Here is a 19,420-nt window from a genome sequence, read left to right on the forward strand (position 1 = left end):
GTGGATCTGACCGAGAGCATTCGGGACACAACCAGGTAATCTATCCTTGAGCGGATAGACCCGTCTGCCCGTGACCAGGTGTATCTACGCTGCGCTCCGTCTGCAGGGGTGCTGAAGACGTCGTGCAACTTGGCATCTTTTACCGTGTCCATCAGGGCTCTGGACGTGGTGTCCAGTTTACTGTCCCCCCCCGCCGGATCGTCCATCTGCATCAATGATACAGTTGAAGTCTCCGGCCAGAATGACCAGCCTGGACGTAGCTAGCAACAGTGGAAGCTGCTGCAGGACGGCCAACCGTTCACTCTTACCCACTGGGGCGTACACATTAATCAGTCTCAGGGGAGCATTCCTGTACATGATGTCGGCGACGAGGAGGCGCCTGCCCACCACCTCCTTAACGTCGGAGATGGTCAAGTTGCCTCCTCGCAACAGGATACCCAGGCCGGGACTTAATAATTCAAGAGTAGCTGTGGATCTCTTTATGTCCAAGCCAAGAATGTTTTCTAAATGTTGCAGAGGTGGATTATGTCACGTGTGCCCTTTAAGTCAAGGTAGATTGTTGAGTGCAGGAAAATAATGGCATAAAAGAAAGTGAAATGTACAACATGAAAACAATAATTGTAAGGATTTTGAAACTGACTATTGACATTGTATTTCAAAGCAAAATAATTTGCAGCATCTTTATAGTAGACAGATGCAAATAGGACAGTGTGTGTGAAAAGGGTTAGCAATCAAGCTTCAAGCACACAGGACAAATGAATGACAATGAGAAGGGAGATGGTTAATACAGCACTGAAGGTATTATATCTGAATGCACGCAGTATAAGGAATAAGGTAAATGAGCTGTGGCACAGATCAAAATTGGCAGATATGATGTGGTGAGCATCACAGAGACATGGCTGCAAGGAGATCAGGATTGGGAGCTGAATATTCAAGGATATACATCCTATCGAAAAGATAGGTAGATGGGCAGAGCGGGTATGGCTGCCTTATTAGTAAGAAATGAAATTTAATCAATAGTGAGATTCTTTGTTACCTCTATGAATTCAATTCGGGTTTAGGTAATACACAAGACTAGTTGATTATTTTTGTAAGGAAATCAGTTAAGAGACTGGTACAACTTCTCATGCCATGTGGTTTGTAGCTCCTTTGAAGTTGAAATATAAAGCCAGATTTGTACTTGATGTTGAGTAGGTGCTAAATCTATCATCCGTGACATTGACTCGAACCTAGACCTTTGAGACTGGTAAAGAAATTAGGGGGTCACTTAGCAAAGACCGACATGAAATCTTATATCTTGGTGAATAACTAGAATGCTAAAAAGAAATCAGTGAATTCCAGAAAGTGTTGTTCAGGTTGCCGACAAGAAAACTGAATGAAATTTAAAGATTTAATGCAATAGGTGAACTCGTGGGGAATTTAAAAAGTATAAATGAGATTATAACATTAAGATACTTAATTTTTAATAATTGCTGAATGCTTTAAAATTTTCAGGAAAAAGATAGGGTAGAAATCCACAGGTAGGATTTCCAGAACTAGGGGATATTGTTGGACAATTAGGGCCAGACCATTCAAGGGAGATGTTAGGAAGCAGTCTACACACAAAGGTGCTAGATGTTTGGAACGTTCTTCCACAAATTGCATTGGAATGTTGGATCAGTTGTTAATTTTAAATCTGAAATAAATGATTTTTTTTTGCTAAGCAAATGTATTAAGGGATATGGACCAAAGGCAGGTATATGACGTTAGGTCACCGATCAGCCATGATCTCATTGAATGATGTAATAGCCTTGAGGGGCTGAATGTCCTACTTCTGTTCCTATGTTCCTGTATTCCACTCCAGAGTTCCTGCCCCTCACTCATCATGCACCCAGTGAAATGAGGCATTTGCCCTTTGCCACCCATTGCATGACCTTCCTTCACCTCCTTATCAGATGGCAGCGATTTTCCCCTCAAAAGAGTTTCTTTAGTTCAAAATGGCAATGATCATTGGAAGATGGAAGCTCATCATCACCTTCTCAGGTGCAAAACAGGACAGGCAGTAAACGCTGGCCCAGCCCATGTCTCACAAGCGAATAAAAAGCATTATGGTGTAGTTGTATTGGCAAATTGTTGTTTTTTTTTATTTTTTAACAATCCCTAAATAAGTTGTAACCCCTGTCAACACAACCAGAATCTTTTATGTTTCAGTGAGATTGCCTTTCATTCTCCTAAATTCCAGGGCTAGTTTACTTAGCCTTTCATTATAGGACAACCTTCTCATCCCAGGGACCAATTTAGTGAAGCTTTGCTGTATCACCTCCAATGCAAATATATCCTTCCTTAGATATGGAGACAGAGGGTGTATATAGTAATATGTGGCCCCACCAAAACTTTATAATTGTAACAAGACTTTTTTATTTGATTACCTCGATTGGCTGATGGGTTGAGGAGAGGGCAGATGGTGTTTAATTTAGATAAATGTGAGGTGCTACATTTTGGAAAGGCAAATCAGGGCAGGACTTGTACACTTAATGGTAAAGTCCCGGGAAGTGTTGTTGAATAAAGAGGTCTTGGAGTGCACGTTCATAGTATAGAATAGAATTGCAGGTAGACACCATTGTGAAGAAGGCGTTAGGTAGGCTTGCCATTATTGGTCAGCGCATTGAGTATAGGAGTTAGGAGATCATGTTGAGGCTGTACAGGACATTGGTTGGGCCACTTTTGGAATACTGCATTCAGTTCTGGTCTCCCTGCTCCAGGAGGGATGTTGTGAAACTTGAAAAGAGTTCAGAAAAGATTTACAAGAATGTTACCAAGGTTGGAGGGTTTGAGCTATAGGGAAGGCTGAATAGGCTGGGGCTTTTTTCCCTAGAGCATCAGAGGTTGAGGGATGACTTATAGAAGTTTATAAAATCATGAGGGGCATGAATAGAGTGAATAGCCAAGATCTTTTCCTCTAGGTAGTGGAGTCCAAAACTAGAAGGCATAGGTTTAAGGTGAAAGGGGAAAGATATAAAAGGGACCTAAGGGGCAACTTTTTCTTGCAGAGGATGGTGCATGAATGGACTGGGCTGGCAGAGGAAGTGGTGGAGGCTGCTAACTTACCCTTTCAGATGCCTTTTAAATGCTGTATGTGAATAGGAAACGTTTTAAGGGATATGGACTAACTGCTGGCAAATGGGACGAGATTAATTTAAGATATCTGGTTAGCATGGATGAGTTAGACCAAAGGGTCTGTTTCTAAGCTGTATAACTCTATGACTCGACTCCAATCTCCTCACAAAGGCCACTTTTCCATCCTTATTACTTGCTTTATTGACTTTCTGCAGTGATTGCAGGAGCACCAGCAAATTTCTCTGCAAATCAACATTTAAAAAAATTTTTTCAAAAAAATCCTGATTTGTTTTTGTTCCGACAATTGACAACTAAAATAAATAGCTTTAACATCCCTCCAGTAAATTGAAGTTATCTTTTTGCCCTTCCGCATTACCTGTCTTTATGACTTTGCAATCTCTCTGTGTTCTCGCCATGAGCTTGTTTTTCCAGTTAGCTTTGTATCACCAGCATACTTGGATATATTAGTCTTTGTCATTTCGTCTTAAGAATACAATCCCATATACAGAAGAACCTCGATTATTCGGCATTCAATAATCCAAATATCGAATTATCCGGCAAGATCGCAAGGTCACGATGCTTGGCTAAACCATGTTATCCGGCATTTGATTATCCGGAATTGGATTAACCGAACGAAATAGTCCCTGCCCACATCCTTTGAATTATTGAGCTTCCTCTGTATCGTTATATTTTTAAAGACCTAACATCTGAATATTTTCTGTACTTACGAATGTCTCCTTTATATTGACCTGCATTGTGGTTCAACTTTCAAACAGATTCAAGAACAGAACCCATTCTTGACTACCTGTTACGTGTAAAAAGCTAAGCTCAAAAAACCATAAAACATAGTAACAGAAATAGTCTGTTCAGCCCATTAATTATGCTGCATCATTCAATGAGATCATGATTGCTCTGATAATCCTTAACTCTACTTTCTTGCCTTACTTCCATAACCCTGATCCTTACTGATTTAAAAATCAGTTTCTCTCAGTCTTGAATATACTTAATGATCCAGCCTTGATTGCCTTCAGTGATAGAGAGTTCTGCAGATTTACTACTTTCTGAAAAAGTAATAGTCCACTCATTTTTATCTTAAATGGGCAGCACCCTACTGTGAGATTATGCTCACTGGTCCTAGACTCTCCCAGAAAGGGAAACAAGCTCTCCATATTTAACTTATCATGTCCTTGAAGATTCTTGCTAGAAAAGCAAAGCAGGTCTGGCAGCATCTGGGGAGAGAAATCAGACTTAATGTTTCAGGTTGAGTTACCCTTCCTCAGAACTGATGGTAGCTAGGAAAATGTCAGTTTACTCCTAAGAATCTTGTAAGTATTAATAAGATCACTTATCATTCTTCAAAACTCTAATGAGTACAGGTCCAACTGACTCAAACTCTGCTCAAGGACAATACCTCATACTCAGAATTAACATGGTGAACCTCTTCTCGACTACTCCAACCCCAGTATATCTTCCCTTAGATAAGGGAACCAAAACAGTTCACAATATTCCAAATAATTTTAGCAAGATCTCCCTAATTTTTCTACTAATTCTAATTGAAATAAAGTCCAACAGTTCATTTGCCTTTCCCATTATCTGCTAGATTTTTGTGATTCATGAGCGAGGACCTCTAAATCTCACTTTTCAGAAGCTTTCTGCAGTTTTCCCCATTTAAATAATGTTCTATTTTTCTGGTCTATTCTTCCTGACTAAGTGCAGAATCTCACATTTTCCCATGTTATATTCCATCTGCCAAGTTTTTGTCACTGACTTAATCTGTCTACGTAAGTGGACAAAAACATAGTAGTCAATTTTCAGGTCCCAGGACTGACCTTGTGACTCTCTACTTGTCACAGCCTGCCAACTTGAAAATGTCCTGTTTTATGCCTGTTCTGGACCTCCTGTCTGATAATTCATTCTCTTGCTAATCTGTTACCAATCTCAGTGAATCCATACCTTGCATATTAACTTCTGTGTGGCATGGTATTAGATGCTTTTTGAAAATCCAAAAATACAATATCTACTAATTTCTCTTTCTACTTCACGTGTCATGTCCTCAAAACATAAGAATAAGTTTGTCAGCCTGTTTGTAAAGTCATTTTGACTTGTTTGTTTCTAATCTTTTAAAATCCTTTCCTAAGTGCATTGTTATGATTTTCTTTGTAACAACTGCCAGCATTTTCCCAATAACTGATGTTGGACTGACTGTCCAATAATTCTGTTAGCTATCTCCCTTCTTACTTCCAAAGTGGTAAATATTTTTAAAACATCTTTAGCAGAGTAAGGTAAACCTGAAGTTTTTAATATCCATTGTCAAATGTATTTAATACATAGCATTCTGTTGCTGGAAAATGGTAAAGGTAAGCATTTCAACAATTCCTATAATTTAAAGTAATCCTTTTGGCTTAAGTAATCCTTCATAGCTTTTAAGAAGCAGAAAATTTTATTTCATATACAAGGTATTTGTATTATGTACATCCAGTTAAAACAATGACTGCAGATGCTGGAAACCAGAGTCTTGATTAGAGAGGTGCTGGAAAAGCACAGCAGTTCAGGCAGCATCCAAGGAGCAGTAAAATCGACATTTCGGGCAAAGCATCGATTTTCCTGCTCCTTGGATGCTGCCTGAACTGCTGTGCTTTTCCAGCACCTCTCTAATCTAGACTATTATGTACATCCAGGTAATTTGAATGGCTAATTCCTGATGATGCAGCAATTATCAATGCTTATTTAAGGCAGTATAATATTTTACTTAAATTTTGCCATTTTTTCTACTTAATTTCAGCATGTTCCTGAACAACATCGATGTAGTTTCAGTGCAGAAGTCATTTACACCAGATTCCAGGTATAAGCATTCACTTCACTTACATACTTCTCAAAAATGGCAATGTACAATGAGTATTTTTGTTTGTGGAGCTTTGAGTATTTTTTTAAAACTGAGAATATGAACATATGGTGGATAAATGTTATCTGTCAATTGTCACTCTAATTCTGCAAAGCCAATGACTGCTTTAACATCAGAGATGTAAATGGGGCTGAACTCCAAAATTGTGAGCTGGCATCAGCATGACTGATCTTGTGGAGAAATCATTGATAGACCAGGAGAAACTTGGACTGTGGACACTTCTGAAATGATATCCTAAGTAGCATTAAAAGGCTTTTAACAATTGAAGCTTTCTTTGCGTTTGAAATGATAACAGGTAGTAAGAGTTTACCTTTGTTAGGTCTCCTTCCTGTCATATTTGGTTTAATGCTGCAGGTCAAAATCATTCCTCTGGTATTCAGTTCCTATGTCCATACATGAAGCAAGACTGTAATAAGACATGGAACCAGATCACAGAATCCAAACTGACTGTTGGCAAATTAATGATTCCTTCCATCACTTAATTGATTGAATAGAAATTTAACATTAGAAATTGCTTGGTTAAATTTACATTTTGGTTTTATAACTTGAGCAATTATCTGGTAGCTGCTACTGTCATAGTTGCACTTAAATAGCTTTGGCGGCCCGGGTTCAATTCCAGCCTCAGGCGACTGTCTGTGTGGAGTTTGCCTATTCTCCCCGCGTTTGCGTGGGTTTCCTCTGGGTGCTCCAGTTTCCTCCCACAAATGTGCAGGTCAGGTGAATTGGCCATGCTAAATTGCCCATAGTGTAAGGTGCATTAGTTAGAGGTAAATGTAGGGGAATGGGTCTGGGTGGGTTACTCTTCGGAGGGTTGGTGTGGACTTGTTGGGCCAAATGGCCTGTTTCCACACTGTAGGGAATGTAATCTAAAACTGGTAGTTAGTTCTGATGTTTACTGCAGCCAGTATGTCATATATAGTTTTTGTTAGGGTGTAGAAATTTTGAATAATATGTTTTTAAGAACATGCACACATTTAATTTAGGAACAGTAGTAGACCATTTGGCCCCTCAAGCCTGAGCTGTGATTTGATAATGGCTGGTCTGACTATGCCTTAACTTTCTATCCTTCTTACACACTATAAGACATAGCTGCAGGGTTAGACCATGTGGTCCATCGAGTCTGCTCTGCTATTCAAACATGACTGATATGTTTCTCCTGCCTTCTCCTGTAACCCTTGATCCTCTCACCTGTCAAAAACCTATCTACTTCTGTCTTATATACACTCAATGACTTGGCCTCCACAGACTTTAGCAACAATGAGTTCCACAAATTAACCACCCTCTGGCTGAAGAAATTCATCTCCGTTCTAAAGAGTCATTCCTTCACTGTAAGGCTTTGTCCTTGGGGACTAGTGTCTCTTACTAGTGGCAACATTTTCTCCACTTTCATTATGCGGGCCTCTGTAAGTTTCAATCAGGACTCCTCTTATTCTTCTAAACTCTATTGAGTACAGACCCAGAGTCCTCACTCACTCCTCACATGACAAGGTCTTCATCCCCAGGATCATTCTGGTAAACATTCTCTGGACCCTCTGCAACTTCCTTATATATGAGGCCCAAAACTACTTTCAATATTCCAAATATGTTCTATCCAGAGCCTTAGGCATCCTCAGCAGTACATTTCTGCTCTTGTATTCTAGCCCTCTCAAAATCAATGCTGACATTGTATTTACCATCCTACATGTTAACCTTAGGCGAATCAAAGTCCCTTAGTGCATCAGATTTCTGTATTCTTATGTTACTTCTTTGCCCATTCTCCCAGCCTGTCCAAGTCCTTGTGCAGCCTCCCCACTTCCTCAACACCACCTGTGTCATTTGCAAACATAGCAACAATGCCCTCTGTTCCAGATTATGAGTGTACAATGTAAATAGTTGCGGTCCCAGCATGCTTCTCTACAGAACTCCACCACTCATTGCCTGCCATCCTGAAAAAGACCTTTTCAGCCCTCCCCTCTGCCTTCTGCTTGTCAGCCAATCTACTATCTATGCAAGTACCTTGCCCCAACACCATGAGCTCTTACCTAATTTGCAGCTTCCTGTGCAACACATTGTTAGAGGCCTTCTGGAAGTCCAAAAGGATCATGTCCACTGGCTCTCCTTTTTCTAATTTACTCATTACCTCCTCAAAAGAATTCTAATAGATTTGTCGGACATCACTCCCTTTGATGAAGATGTGCTGGCCCAGCCCTATTTTACCATACACATCCGAATAGTTCGCAATCTCATTCTTAATAATAAACTCTTAAAATCTTAGCAGTGAACGATATCAGGCTAACTGGACTACAGTTTCCTTTCTTCTGCCTCTCTCCCTTCTTAAAACATGGTGTTACATTTGCCAGTCTTCTGGGACTTACCTTGGCCTCTGATTGATCATCACCAATGCCTCTGCAATCTCTTTAGCTACCTCCTTCAGAACTCTGAGATGTAGTCCATTTGCTCTGGGTGATAATCCAATTTCAGACCTTTCAGCTTCCGTAACACCACCTACTTATTGATGGCCACTCCACTCATCTCTACCCTCTGACTCTCTTGAAGTTCTGATATGTTGTTGGTGTCTTCCACTGTGAAGACTGATGCAAAGTACTTATTCAGTTCTTCACCACTTCTTTGTTCCCCATTACTACTTCTCCAGCCTCATTTTCCAACAGTCCAAAGTCCACTCTTGCCTCCCTCTTACCTTTTATATATCTAAAAAAACTTTTCAAATGTTCTTTTCTGTTACTACCTCACTCACTTTCGTATTTCAGCTTCTCCCCCTTTCTTGCTTATTTACCTCAGCTAGTTTTTAAAGGCTTCCTAATCCCTTGGCTTCCAAATCTTCTGGCTTCTGACTAATCTTCACGATTTTTTTTTTGCTTTTATACTGTCCCTGACTTCTCCTTGTCAGCCATGGTTGCCTCATCCTCACTTTAATGTTTCTTCTTGCTTGGGATGAATTTATGTTATGTCTCGCACATCACCCCAGAAACTCGATCATTGCTGCTTCATTGCTACTTCCCTCCTGAGTCCCCCTCCAATCAACTCTGGACAGCTCCCCATCTCATGTCTTTGCAGTTGCCTTTACTCAATTGTAATACTGTAACATCTGATTCCAGCTTCTCCCTCTCAAACAGCAGGGTGAATTCCACCATATTATAGTCATTGTTACTGATGGGGTCCTTCGCCTTAAGGTTCCTAATCAAGTCTGCCTCATTACACATCACCAAATCCAAATTGCCTGTTCCTTTAGTGGACTCTGCAACAAGCTCCAAAAAAACCATCTTGTAGACATTCCACGAATTCCTTTTGTTGAGATCCGTTAGCAACCTGATATTCCCAGTCAGCCTGCATATTGAAGTCCCCCATGATTATTGTAATAATGCCTTTTTTACAAACCTTTTATGTCTCCTTATTTATATTCTTTCCCATATCCTGACTACAGTTAGGAAGCCTGTACATAACTTGCATCGGGGCCTTTGTAACTTCGCCTCTCTTAAGCTCTACCCACACAGATTCTATTCCTTCCGATTCTTTTTGCGATTGATTTAATTTAATTTTTTACTAATAAGACAACCCTGTACCCTCTGTTCCTCTGTCTATCCTTTCAATAAGACATGTATCCTTAGATATTCAGTTTCTGGCCATACACCCCTTGTAGCCATGTCTCTGTGATATCTACAACATTGTATCTGTCAATTTGTCTATGCTACAAGCTCATTTATTTTGTTCTGCGTACTGTGTGCATTTAAGTATAACATTCTCAGTCCTACGTTAAGTACTTCGCTTCTCATACTTGCCCTGTCATCTACCTCAAGTTAGATTCCTGACGGTGCCCCTCCCACTGGAACAGCTCCCTTCTTCCCCACTATTGGTGCCAATATCCCATAGATTCAAACCTATTTCTCCTTTACCAATTTTTAAGCCATAGTTTACAACTTTAATTCTGTTGATCCTGTGCCAAATTTCTCTTGGCTCAGGTAGCTGTCTAGAGATTATCATCTTTTCAGTTCTGCTTTCTAATTTAACCTCTCACTGCTCATATTCCAACAAGAGAATCTCTTTCCTCTTTCTACCTATATTGTTGGTATCTATGTGACCACAACACCTGGCTCTTTTCCTTCCCATTCCAAGTTTCTCCTCCCTTGATGAGATATCCCTACACTGGCATCAGGCAGGCAAATATAGTCTTTACCTGGCTGCTGTGCTTTAGAAGGCAGTCACACCTTTTAGATTCAATACCTCAAATTCAATCAGGGCAATCAAAGACATGAGGCTGTGACAATGAATGAGAAAGGTAGAGGGATTCAGGAGATAGTGCTGAAGGAGCCACAGCCCTTAAGCTTGTCTAACAGGTTTGAGATTTTTGTTCCTTTTGTGGATGAGAGCGAGCGCTCCAGACAGGTTAGCAAACTTACCATAGCACTGTGGTACAGGGAGCCATTCAAGAGGGGGCAAGATAAGAGAAATATAGCTGTAATCAGGGACAGTATAGTCAGGGGAGAGTGATCTTTTCTTGACCATGCAAAGTCTTGACTCCCTTATCTGTCAAGATCTATCGAACTTAGCCTTAATAATATCAAATTATCTCCATCCACTACTTTATAAGAGGAGAATTCCACAGACGAACAAACCGCTGAGAGAAAAAAAACATTCTTCCCAATCTGCATCTTAAATGGGAATGTCCTTGTCTTTTACACTGTGGCTATTATTTCTAGTCTCTCACAAACAGAAACATCCTCTGCATCTACCTCAGCTCCCTTCAAGATATTATATGATTCAGTAAGATCCCTTCTCATTCTCCTAAAGTCCAGTAGATGCAAGCCTAACCTAGTTCAAACATTCCTCGTAAGATCACCCTTCAGTGAGGCTTCTCTGAACAGCTTCTAATGTTACTTCATCTCCTTTTCAAGTAAGGAGACCAAATCTGTATACAGCACACCAAGTGTGATGTTGTCAACTCTCTGTAGAATTATAGCAAAACTTCTTTGATATTCCATTCCTTGTTCCATGAATGAGACATGCATGCTATGATCATATGTCAGAACACCTATGTCACTGTGTACTGCCAGGCTTTACATCTTTCTCTGTGTAAATATTGTATTGCTTTACTATTTTACCTGCCAAAGTGGATGGATTCACATTTTGCCCCACCAATTTTTCCTATTGACTTAATCTAAATCATTTCATAAACCTTGTTACACTTTATTTCCTACCTGTATTTGTGTCATCCAAAAATTTTGTAACCTTTGATTTGTGCATCCAAGTATTTTATGCAGATAACAGATAGTTGAGGCACCAGCACCAATGCCTGTCGCTCCCACTGATGACAGCCTGGCAAACCTGGAAGTGAAATTTTATGCCTACTATCTGCTTCTTCATAGCCAACCAATTCTCTGAAATGTTATCCCTTACACTGAGAGTGCTTACTTTGCATAGTGACCTTTGATGTGTCTCCTCATCAACCCTTTTTGGAAATCTCAAGAATACGATGCCTACGGATTTCACTTTAACCAAGTTACTTGTTACTTCTTCAAAAGCTTTAATTAATTATTAATACATGATTACCCTTTCACAAAGCACGTTGACTCCAAGGGCCCAGTTACAGCCTCCTTATTAATAGATTCTAGCATTTTCCCTAAGACAGATATTACGCCAACAAGCCAATAATTACCTGCTTTTCTGTTTCCTTTCTTTCTGGAATAGAGAAGCTGTATCTGCTGTTTTCCAATCTGAAGGGATATTTTCTGAATCCAAGGGAATTTGAAAATTCACACATGCGTCTGCTATCCCTGCAGCCACTTCTTTTAGGATTCCAGATGTTAGTTCTTAATTCTAATGATTTTCTCAGTACTCTTTCCTTGTGATTATAATTCTTTAAGTTCTTCCCTCCCTTTCACCTTTTGATGTTCATCTTTTTCCAGGGTATTATTTGTGTTCTCTGCAGTAGACAGGATAGCGATTCAATGTTTCTGTCATTTCATTAATTCCCCTTACTCTGGAGGACCCAACTTCACCTTAGTTACTGTATTCCATTTTAAATATTTATAGAAACTCTTGGAATCTTTTATATTTTGATTGAACTTTCTCTCATACTCTAATTTCTACCTTATTTTTTTGTAGTCATTTTTTGTACAGCATTTAAAAAACAGCAATCTTCTGATGCACCACTAATCCTTTTGAAATTTTTTTCAGGGCAGCACACTGGTTAGTACTGTTGCCTCACAGTGCCAGCATTCTGGGTTTGATTCCAGCCTTGGGCAACTGTGTGCAGTTTGCACATTCTTCCAGTGTCTAGATGGGTTTCCTCTGGGTATTCCAGTTTCCTCTCATGTGCTGGGTAGGTGGATTGACCATGCTAAATTGCTCATAGTGCCCAAGGATGTGCAGACTAGGTGGATTAGCTCTGGGAAATGCAAAGTTAGAGATTGGGTAGGGGAAGTGGGTCTGGGTGGGATGTTCTTTAGAGAGTTGATGTGGACTCAATGAGCAGAATGACTTGTTTCCACACTGTAGGGATTCTATTATTCTGTTTAACTTGATAAAGAACAAAGAACAGTACAACACAGGTCCTGTAGTCCACCAAACTTATGTTGACACATTATGCCTTTCCAAACTAATAACCTTTCATCTCTACACAGTCCATATCCCTCTATCCCCTGCATATTCATGTTCTGTCAAGTTGCCTCTTTTAGTGTTGCTATTGTATCTGGTTCTACCACCTCTTCTGGCAGAGCTATCCAGGCACTTACCAGCCTCTGAGCAAAAAAAACCTGCTTCTCACAATTCCTTTAAACTTTCCCCTCTTTTTAACCTTATACCTATGTCCCCTAGTAATTGACATTTCTACCCTACCTCTGATTATCCATTCTATCCATGCCTGTCATAATTTTGTAAACTGCTATCAGGTCGCCTCTCAGCGTCCAAGCAAAACATACCCCTCATGATTTTATTAATCTCTATAAGGTCATCCCTCTGCCTCTGACGTTCCAGAGAAAATAGCTGCAGCCTATTCAGCCTCTCCCAGTAGCTCAAATTCTCCAACCCTGGCAATTTATATGCAGTAAATTCAACACATTAGTTACAGACAGACTGATCTCGCACGTAAACTTAATTTACAAATACACCATGTTATATATTTGTAGATTAAAATTTCCCTTGATAATTGGAGTTTTTTTCATAGAAACCCCTATTTTTTCTTGCTGTATCCCTAGTTCTACACTGTAGATACTGTTCAGAGGTCTATGAATACTCCCACAATTCATTTCTTTTCTGAACACTTCCTAGTTTCATAACATGCTTCTGATAAGAGGAAGGCTTGAATAGCATGTAGTACTCCAAAAGTGGCCAAACTAATGTCCTGTACAGTCACAACATGACCTCCCAACTCCTATACTCAGTGCACTGACCAATTAAGGCAAGTGCTTTAAGACCCAGAAGCTGCCGGCCCTGGGAGATAAGTGTCAAGATCTGTGATAGTGCAAGATACATGGTTTCATCTGCCTGTCTGCTCTTAATGAGCTGATGGACAGGCTATGGGGTGAGTTATCCTAGCAGTGGGATAGTGTTTAGTCACCACCTAACAAACTCATTCCTACACTTAGAAAAAGTATTGGAAATCTGCATCCAGTGTGTCCATTCTGGTGATTTTCATTGACACAATTTGCAATATTGTCTTCCACCTGTAGCCACATTACTAGACTTTTCTCTGTTGCAAATTTATTTTTGTTGAAGTTGTGTAAGACCACCTTCCATACCTTGAATTCTCTAGCTGCTGCACATAGTCTACAATTTCAGTGACTTTTAATTTGAACTGGGCTGCTTATCTAACATTCATTCTTGTTACCCTGTTGTTAAGTTAGAATATGGGATTGAAAGGAATGCCGTTTGCACCAGTGAGTCGATACTCTTGACATCACTGTCGACATGCATAGACATGAGGTGCTGAACATGCACCTTCAGTGGTGTGCTATTCTATAATTCTAGGTGGACAATCATACTCATTAGTATCTACAACATTTCTATGATTCTGTTAAGCAGGCTTGATTTCAATGTTGAGCCTCTGGTAAGTATAAAGAGTTTGGATTGTTTAGTTAAAAGTCAGAGGTTCAATCTGAACATGAGGTAATTTCTTGGCCAAAGGTCAGGAGCCAAATTGTACAAGAAATTTACTCTTCCTAGAGTATATGCAGTAAATTCAACACATTAGTTACAGACAGACTGATCTCTCACTTAAACTGAATTTACAAATATACCATGTTATATATTTGTAGATTAAAATTTCCCTTGATAATTGGATTTTTTTTATAGAAACCCCTATTTTTTTCTTGCTGTATCCCTAGTTCTACACTGTAGATACTGTTCAGAGGTCTATGAATACTCCCACAATTCATTTCTTCCCTAATTCTTATCTCTACCAAAAGAAAGATTCTCATCTTGATCTTTTAAATGCTCGTATGCCTTAATTAACAGAACAAAACCACTATTCTTTCCTGGTTTCCTTTCTTCCATAATGACAAGTATGATTGGACATTCAGGTCCCAGTGTTAGGTACATTGCACTCATGTATTTGTAATGGCTGTCAGGTCATATGCATTTTCCGTTTCACTTGATAAATCTGTTTTGATCAGAAGCCTATAGATATAAAGCCTTTAGTTTGGTTTTATATTATTTTTGCTCTCTCTGCCCTTATCTGTTGTTGCACTGTTAGGTTGGCACATTATTGCTGTGCTCTGATCGTTATGAACTATCTTGCTCTCTTGTACTTTAATTTACAATCTCTTCCGCACAGTTGTATATTCTTTCTTGCCTAACAGCCCAACTTGTAGTATGGGTTGTAAGATATTTAATGATTGTTTATTCCTACGTTGTTCCTTCACAGGATCAAACTGCCTACCACCAAAAAAGTAAGGACTTTTGGCTGTTTGTGATTGATTCATCACTGCAGTCTGCAGGTCATGATTCCGGAGTACCTAAAACACTCTCAGTCTATGTTACATCAAGCTGCATTCTCGGTCTTGAAGTTATTAAATCACTGAATGATGAAACATCCAGCAACATTTTCTTCAAGGATGCCATAATCGAGAAAGGTAACAGCTGACAAAGTGTTCTTCAAATTTGTTTTGGTCTCAATTTATTCGCTAAACTAAAAGTATTTATGGAAAGAGAAGGTTATACCAAACTACAGTTCCATTAAAATCCTGAAATTATCTTGGGAAGGTTAGAATAGGGAAGTAATAAAGTAATATTGTAAAGAAAAATGAAAAGGAGAAAAGTTGGGTGAGTGTCATAGCAATTTAAATTTGTAAAGAAATTCCCCATACAAGACATCCCAGAATATTCTATGAAGGAATAAAAGGAACAAACATCAGCATGTGAGAAACAAATTTGGAGAGTTGATTGAAATTTATAGTTTAAATAAAAGATCTTTAAGGAATGTTTTTAAGGAGGACAGATAATTAGGTTACATTCAAGGAGAGTGAGAGAGAGAGAGAGTGGGAATCCAACTGAGAACTCTGTCACCAATGATGCAATGGAAGGGGGGTCAGCTTGTTAGGAAACAAGCAAGCCGGACCTTGAGAAAGGTAGTAAACCCTGGATTGCACTCAGTACCATGCATAAATCAGCATTGAAATGGGAGGATTGAACTGTTTAATGCATGGCTGGAAAGAGGCACAGGAAGACACATTCTTCACTTCCTGTGATATTGGTGCCAGTTTTTGGAAAGATGGGATCAGCACAGGCTGAACAGATTGCAAATGAATAGAGCTGGGACCAATTTCCTTACAGTGTGATTTTCTAATGCCATTCGAAAAGGTTTAAGATAATTTGGTAGGGGTGTGAAAACCAGGACGTAATATTAGAAAAGGGTCCAAAGTATACAAAGAATGTGGAAAGACAGGTAGCACTACAAGAATTATTATTAGTAATCTCAAAACTAACAGATCAGCTCTTGAGCTCTGTGATCTTGTCCAGTCTTGATTGGTGGTGGACAATTAAACAACAAACAGAAGGATTAGGGTGTAGGTTTGCTCGCTGAGCTGTAGTTTTGATATCCAGACGTTTCATTACCTGGCTAGGTAACATCATTAGTGGCGACCTCCAAGTGAAGCAAAGCTGTTGTCTCCTGCTTTCTATTTATATCTTTCTTCTGGATGGGGTTCCTGGGGTTTGTGATGATGTCATTTCCTGTTTGTTTTCTGAGGGGCATCTACAAAATTCCATGCAAGGACTGCCACAAACACTACATAGGACAAACAGGAAGAAGGTTAGCCACCAGGATACACGAACACCAGCTAGCCACAAAAAGACACGACCCTCTCTCCCTCGTAGCCCTACACACGGATAAAAAAAAAACACCATTTCGACTGGGACGACACATCTATCTAAACATATTTAGATCCCTAGCATCAAAATCGACAACTGTATAACCAAATCAATTCACTTGATGTAATATGAAGAAACAGCTGAAAACACTGGATACTGCACATGCCCACGGCTCTGAAAACAGTCTGGCAATAATATTGAAGGTGTGCTAGGGAGCTAGCCATGTTCCTAGGTAAGCTTTTCAAGTACAGCTACAAAACAAGCATCATTTTGACAAATCCAGACCACCCATTTGCTGCCTTATCAGCATATTTTTGATCATGGGGAAAGTGATGGAAGTTGTCATCAATAGTACTCCAGTAGCAGTTGTGAAGGAATAACTTTCTAACTATATAGATTACGCACTTCGGTCTACTCTCTGCTTATTCAAAGAATTCCCCTTAGAAATCAATAAATCTTAAAGATATTTACTCTTGTCATATTGTGATTCCAGCTGACAGTAATAATGGACAAATCAGAACATAGAGTGAAAGTTGGCTTGATAGATTTTATGGTTTATTTCTCTTTTTGTTTTACTGCCTTCAGACAGAGACTGAAAAATTCACAAAGGTTCCCAAAGTATATTTAACAAATGAAAATAAAGATTAATTTCGTAGAAGTAAACCGTGATTTGTATCACAAGAACTATTTGAAATCATTTCATTAAAAATATCAGAAAGAAAGATTCAGCATGTTTACTCCAATAATAACCTCTCAGCTCTCAACCTTCAGTGAAGTACTGTATTAACATAGGAAGTAGGAGCAAGAGGTAGGCCCTCAAATCTGCTATCAAGAAGATCATTGTTGTTCTGTTAGTGTTTCGAATTCCACATTCCCATCCATGCCCAATAACCTTTGATTACCTCGCCTCACAAGAATCTATATACCTTTGCCTTAAAATGTCCTACTTCTACTCTTTAAGTCACAGAATTCCAAAGTTGCACAACTTTGACGAAAAAGAAGTTCGATTCAAGCCTTGGGTGACTGTCTGTATGGAGTTTGCACATTCTCCTTGTGTCTGCGTGGGTTTCCTCCGGGTGGTCCGGTTTCCTCCCACAGTCCAAAGATTTGCAGGTCAGGTGAATTGGCCATGTTAAATTGCTGGTAGTGTTAGGTACATTAGTCAGAGGGGAATGGGTCTGGGTGGATTACTGTTTGGAGGGTCAGTGTGGACTGGTTGGGCCGAAGGACCTGTTTCCACACTGTATGTAATCTAATCTAATCTAATCTTTGTCTTAATAGCGCTACTCTTAATTTTAAAACTGTGCACCCTCAGTTTTGCGCTCACTCACAAGAGGAAACATACTTTCAACGTCGACCAATGTAAGGCTTTCAAGACCTTATATACTTGAGTCAAATTATCCTAATTCTACTGAGCTCCTGTGGGGAGAAAAAGCCTCATCTGTCCAGCTCATTCATCTACCTGCTCAGCAAACTAGTAAATCTCCACTGATGAAGGGCTTTTGCCTGAAATGTCGATTTTCCTGCTCCTCGAATGCTGCCTGACCTGCTGTGCTTTTCCAGCACAACACTTTCAACTCTGTGTAAATGAAGCAGAGCATCCTTACTTCTAACTTTAATTCCCCTCAGAACAAAGAATAACACTGGTTTAAGTCTACATTAGTCATCCCTGTCTCTATGCTAAAGCTTCTTGCTCGGCTGGCATAGCTATAATCAGTTTCCTTTTGGAAAATTGCTGCTGTGCATTTGCATAAAGTGATTTTCTTTAGCTTATATCTCAGCCAAGACCTTTAAAACCAGCTTCTAACTCAGCTGACTTATGTCTTAACATGGATTTCACTACACTGATGTTTTCAACACCCTCCTGTTTCTGGACAGTTCTTGCTACTGACTTGTCCAAACCCCTGACTGCTTGATGACTGCTACCAACAGCACCTTCCTCTTAATAGTCCTCTTCTCTCTGAATGAACTTGATTCTATTTCTCTCTCCGGGTTGTAAAACCCAAGTCAGCAAACACCTTAAAAATTGTTTCCCCAGGGGGCTTGCTTGGCATTTAACCAAAAAAGCATTACTTGGAAATACTGTTTTGAATTCACTGTTCAAAATTACTTCCTGATATTGGCAAATAAAACAAGTTAGACCTTCACGGAACTGAAAATCAAAGACATTTTTCCTCTTCTTTGCTCCACCTAAGTTCCCTCATAATAATAGTAATATATTACAGATCTTCATCAGAGGGACCACCCAAAAGTATGCCAAAGTACCCTGGAGAATTCTCTTCAGCTCCAAAAGTAAAACTTTCTTTCTCACTCCCTTGTCTGTCCATGCCTCAGTTTCTTGTTCTAGTTACTTTCAAGCTTATCTGTTGTTTACTTTCTTATGCAGTAAGATATTGTAGGGCCTACTGTAGATTTTCCCTTTAATGCCGATCTAAGTAACTTCCAATCTTCTCCACAAGACCCCAGATGAAATTAGGCCAAACCCACCTTCCATGCAGTCAATGCTGAAGTTAGTGTTTTATCCTGTCGACAGTGCAGATCTATCATTAACTGTCACTTTCGCTAACTTCTCTCAGAAGCTGCAAACCATGCAAGGTCCAAAAGCTTCTCTGAGAAAATAACCCAGATAACTTGAAACCAGGGAGTCTTCCCAAGCATCATCCTCTGTGATGATATGGTGTTATGAACAATTCATCAATTTTATGGATTTAAGTTTGAAGGATTGTGGTATATATGGATTTTTTAGGTCAGTGAAATGAAACACTGGATTTCTTACTGAAATGAGATATTTCTTGAAAACCAAATGGTTACAGGTAAATGCTAGTCTCAATTGCTTGAGCTCACTTCAAGGAAAACGTAAGATTATGGAGGCTGTTATAACTGAGGTATGACATGAGTACTTTGCATCTGTCTTTACCAAGAAATAAGATGCTATCCTGTTTATGGTGAAAGAGAAGGCAATTGAGACATTTGATGGGTGTAAAAATGATAAGACAAAGATATTAGGTTATGCTTAAAGTTCATAAGGGACCAGGACTACTTGACCATCCAAAGATCCTGAGGGAAGTGAGGGTTGAAATTGCGAAAATATTGTTGAGAATTTTTCAATCCTTTTTAAAG

General features: G+C 39.4%; 1 protein-coding gene and 1 long non-coding RNA gene across 7 annotated transcripts in view; one reads left to right on the forward strand and one right to left on the reverse strand.

Annotated features, from left to right (window-relative positions):
- Positions 1-11,464, reverse strand: part of LOC122549077 — a 20,041-nt gene extending 8,577 nt beyond the window's left edge. The window contains exons 1-3 of one of the 2 annotated variants that reach the window (XR_006311398.1): positions 11,191-11,464; positions 6,309-6,404; positions 3,500-4,325 (exon numbers count right to left, since the gene is read on the reverse strand). This is a non-coding gene — a long non-coding RNA (uncharacterized LOC122549077). Of the gene's footprint in view, positions 1-3,499; positions 4,326-6,308; positions 6,405-11,190 lie in introns of those variants that run through there. The other variant, XR_006311399.1, reaches the window with a different exon arrangement.
- Positions 1-19,420, forward strand: part of spidr (scaffold protein involved in DNA repair) — a 267,753-nt gene that overhangs the window by 219,942 nt on the left and 28,391 nt on the right. For all 5 annotated transcript variants that reach the window (XM_043688286.1, XM_043688285.1, XM_043688287.1 and 2 more), the window contains 2 exons: positions 5,879-5,938; positions 14,856-15,063. In XM_043688286.1, the coding sequence (XP_043544221.1) occupies positions 5,879-5,938; positions 14,856-15,063 (268 nt within the window). The remainder of the gene's footprint in view (positions 1-5,878; positions 5,939-14,855; positions 15,064-19,420) is intronic.

Source organism: Chiloscyllium plagiosum, chromosome 4 (genome assembly GCF_004010195.1).
Source record: "Chiloscyllium plagiosum isolate BGI_BamShark_2017 chromosome 4, ASM401019v2, whole genome shotgun sequence".
NCBI classification, from domain to species: domain Eukaryota; kingdom Metazoa; phylum Chordata; class Chondrichthyes; order Orectolobiformes; family Hemiscylliidae; genus Chiloscyllium; species Chiloscyllium plagiosum.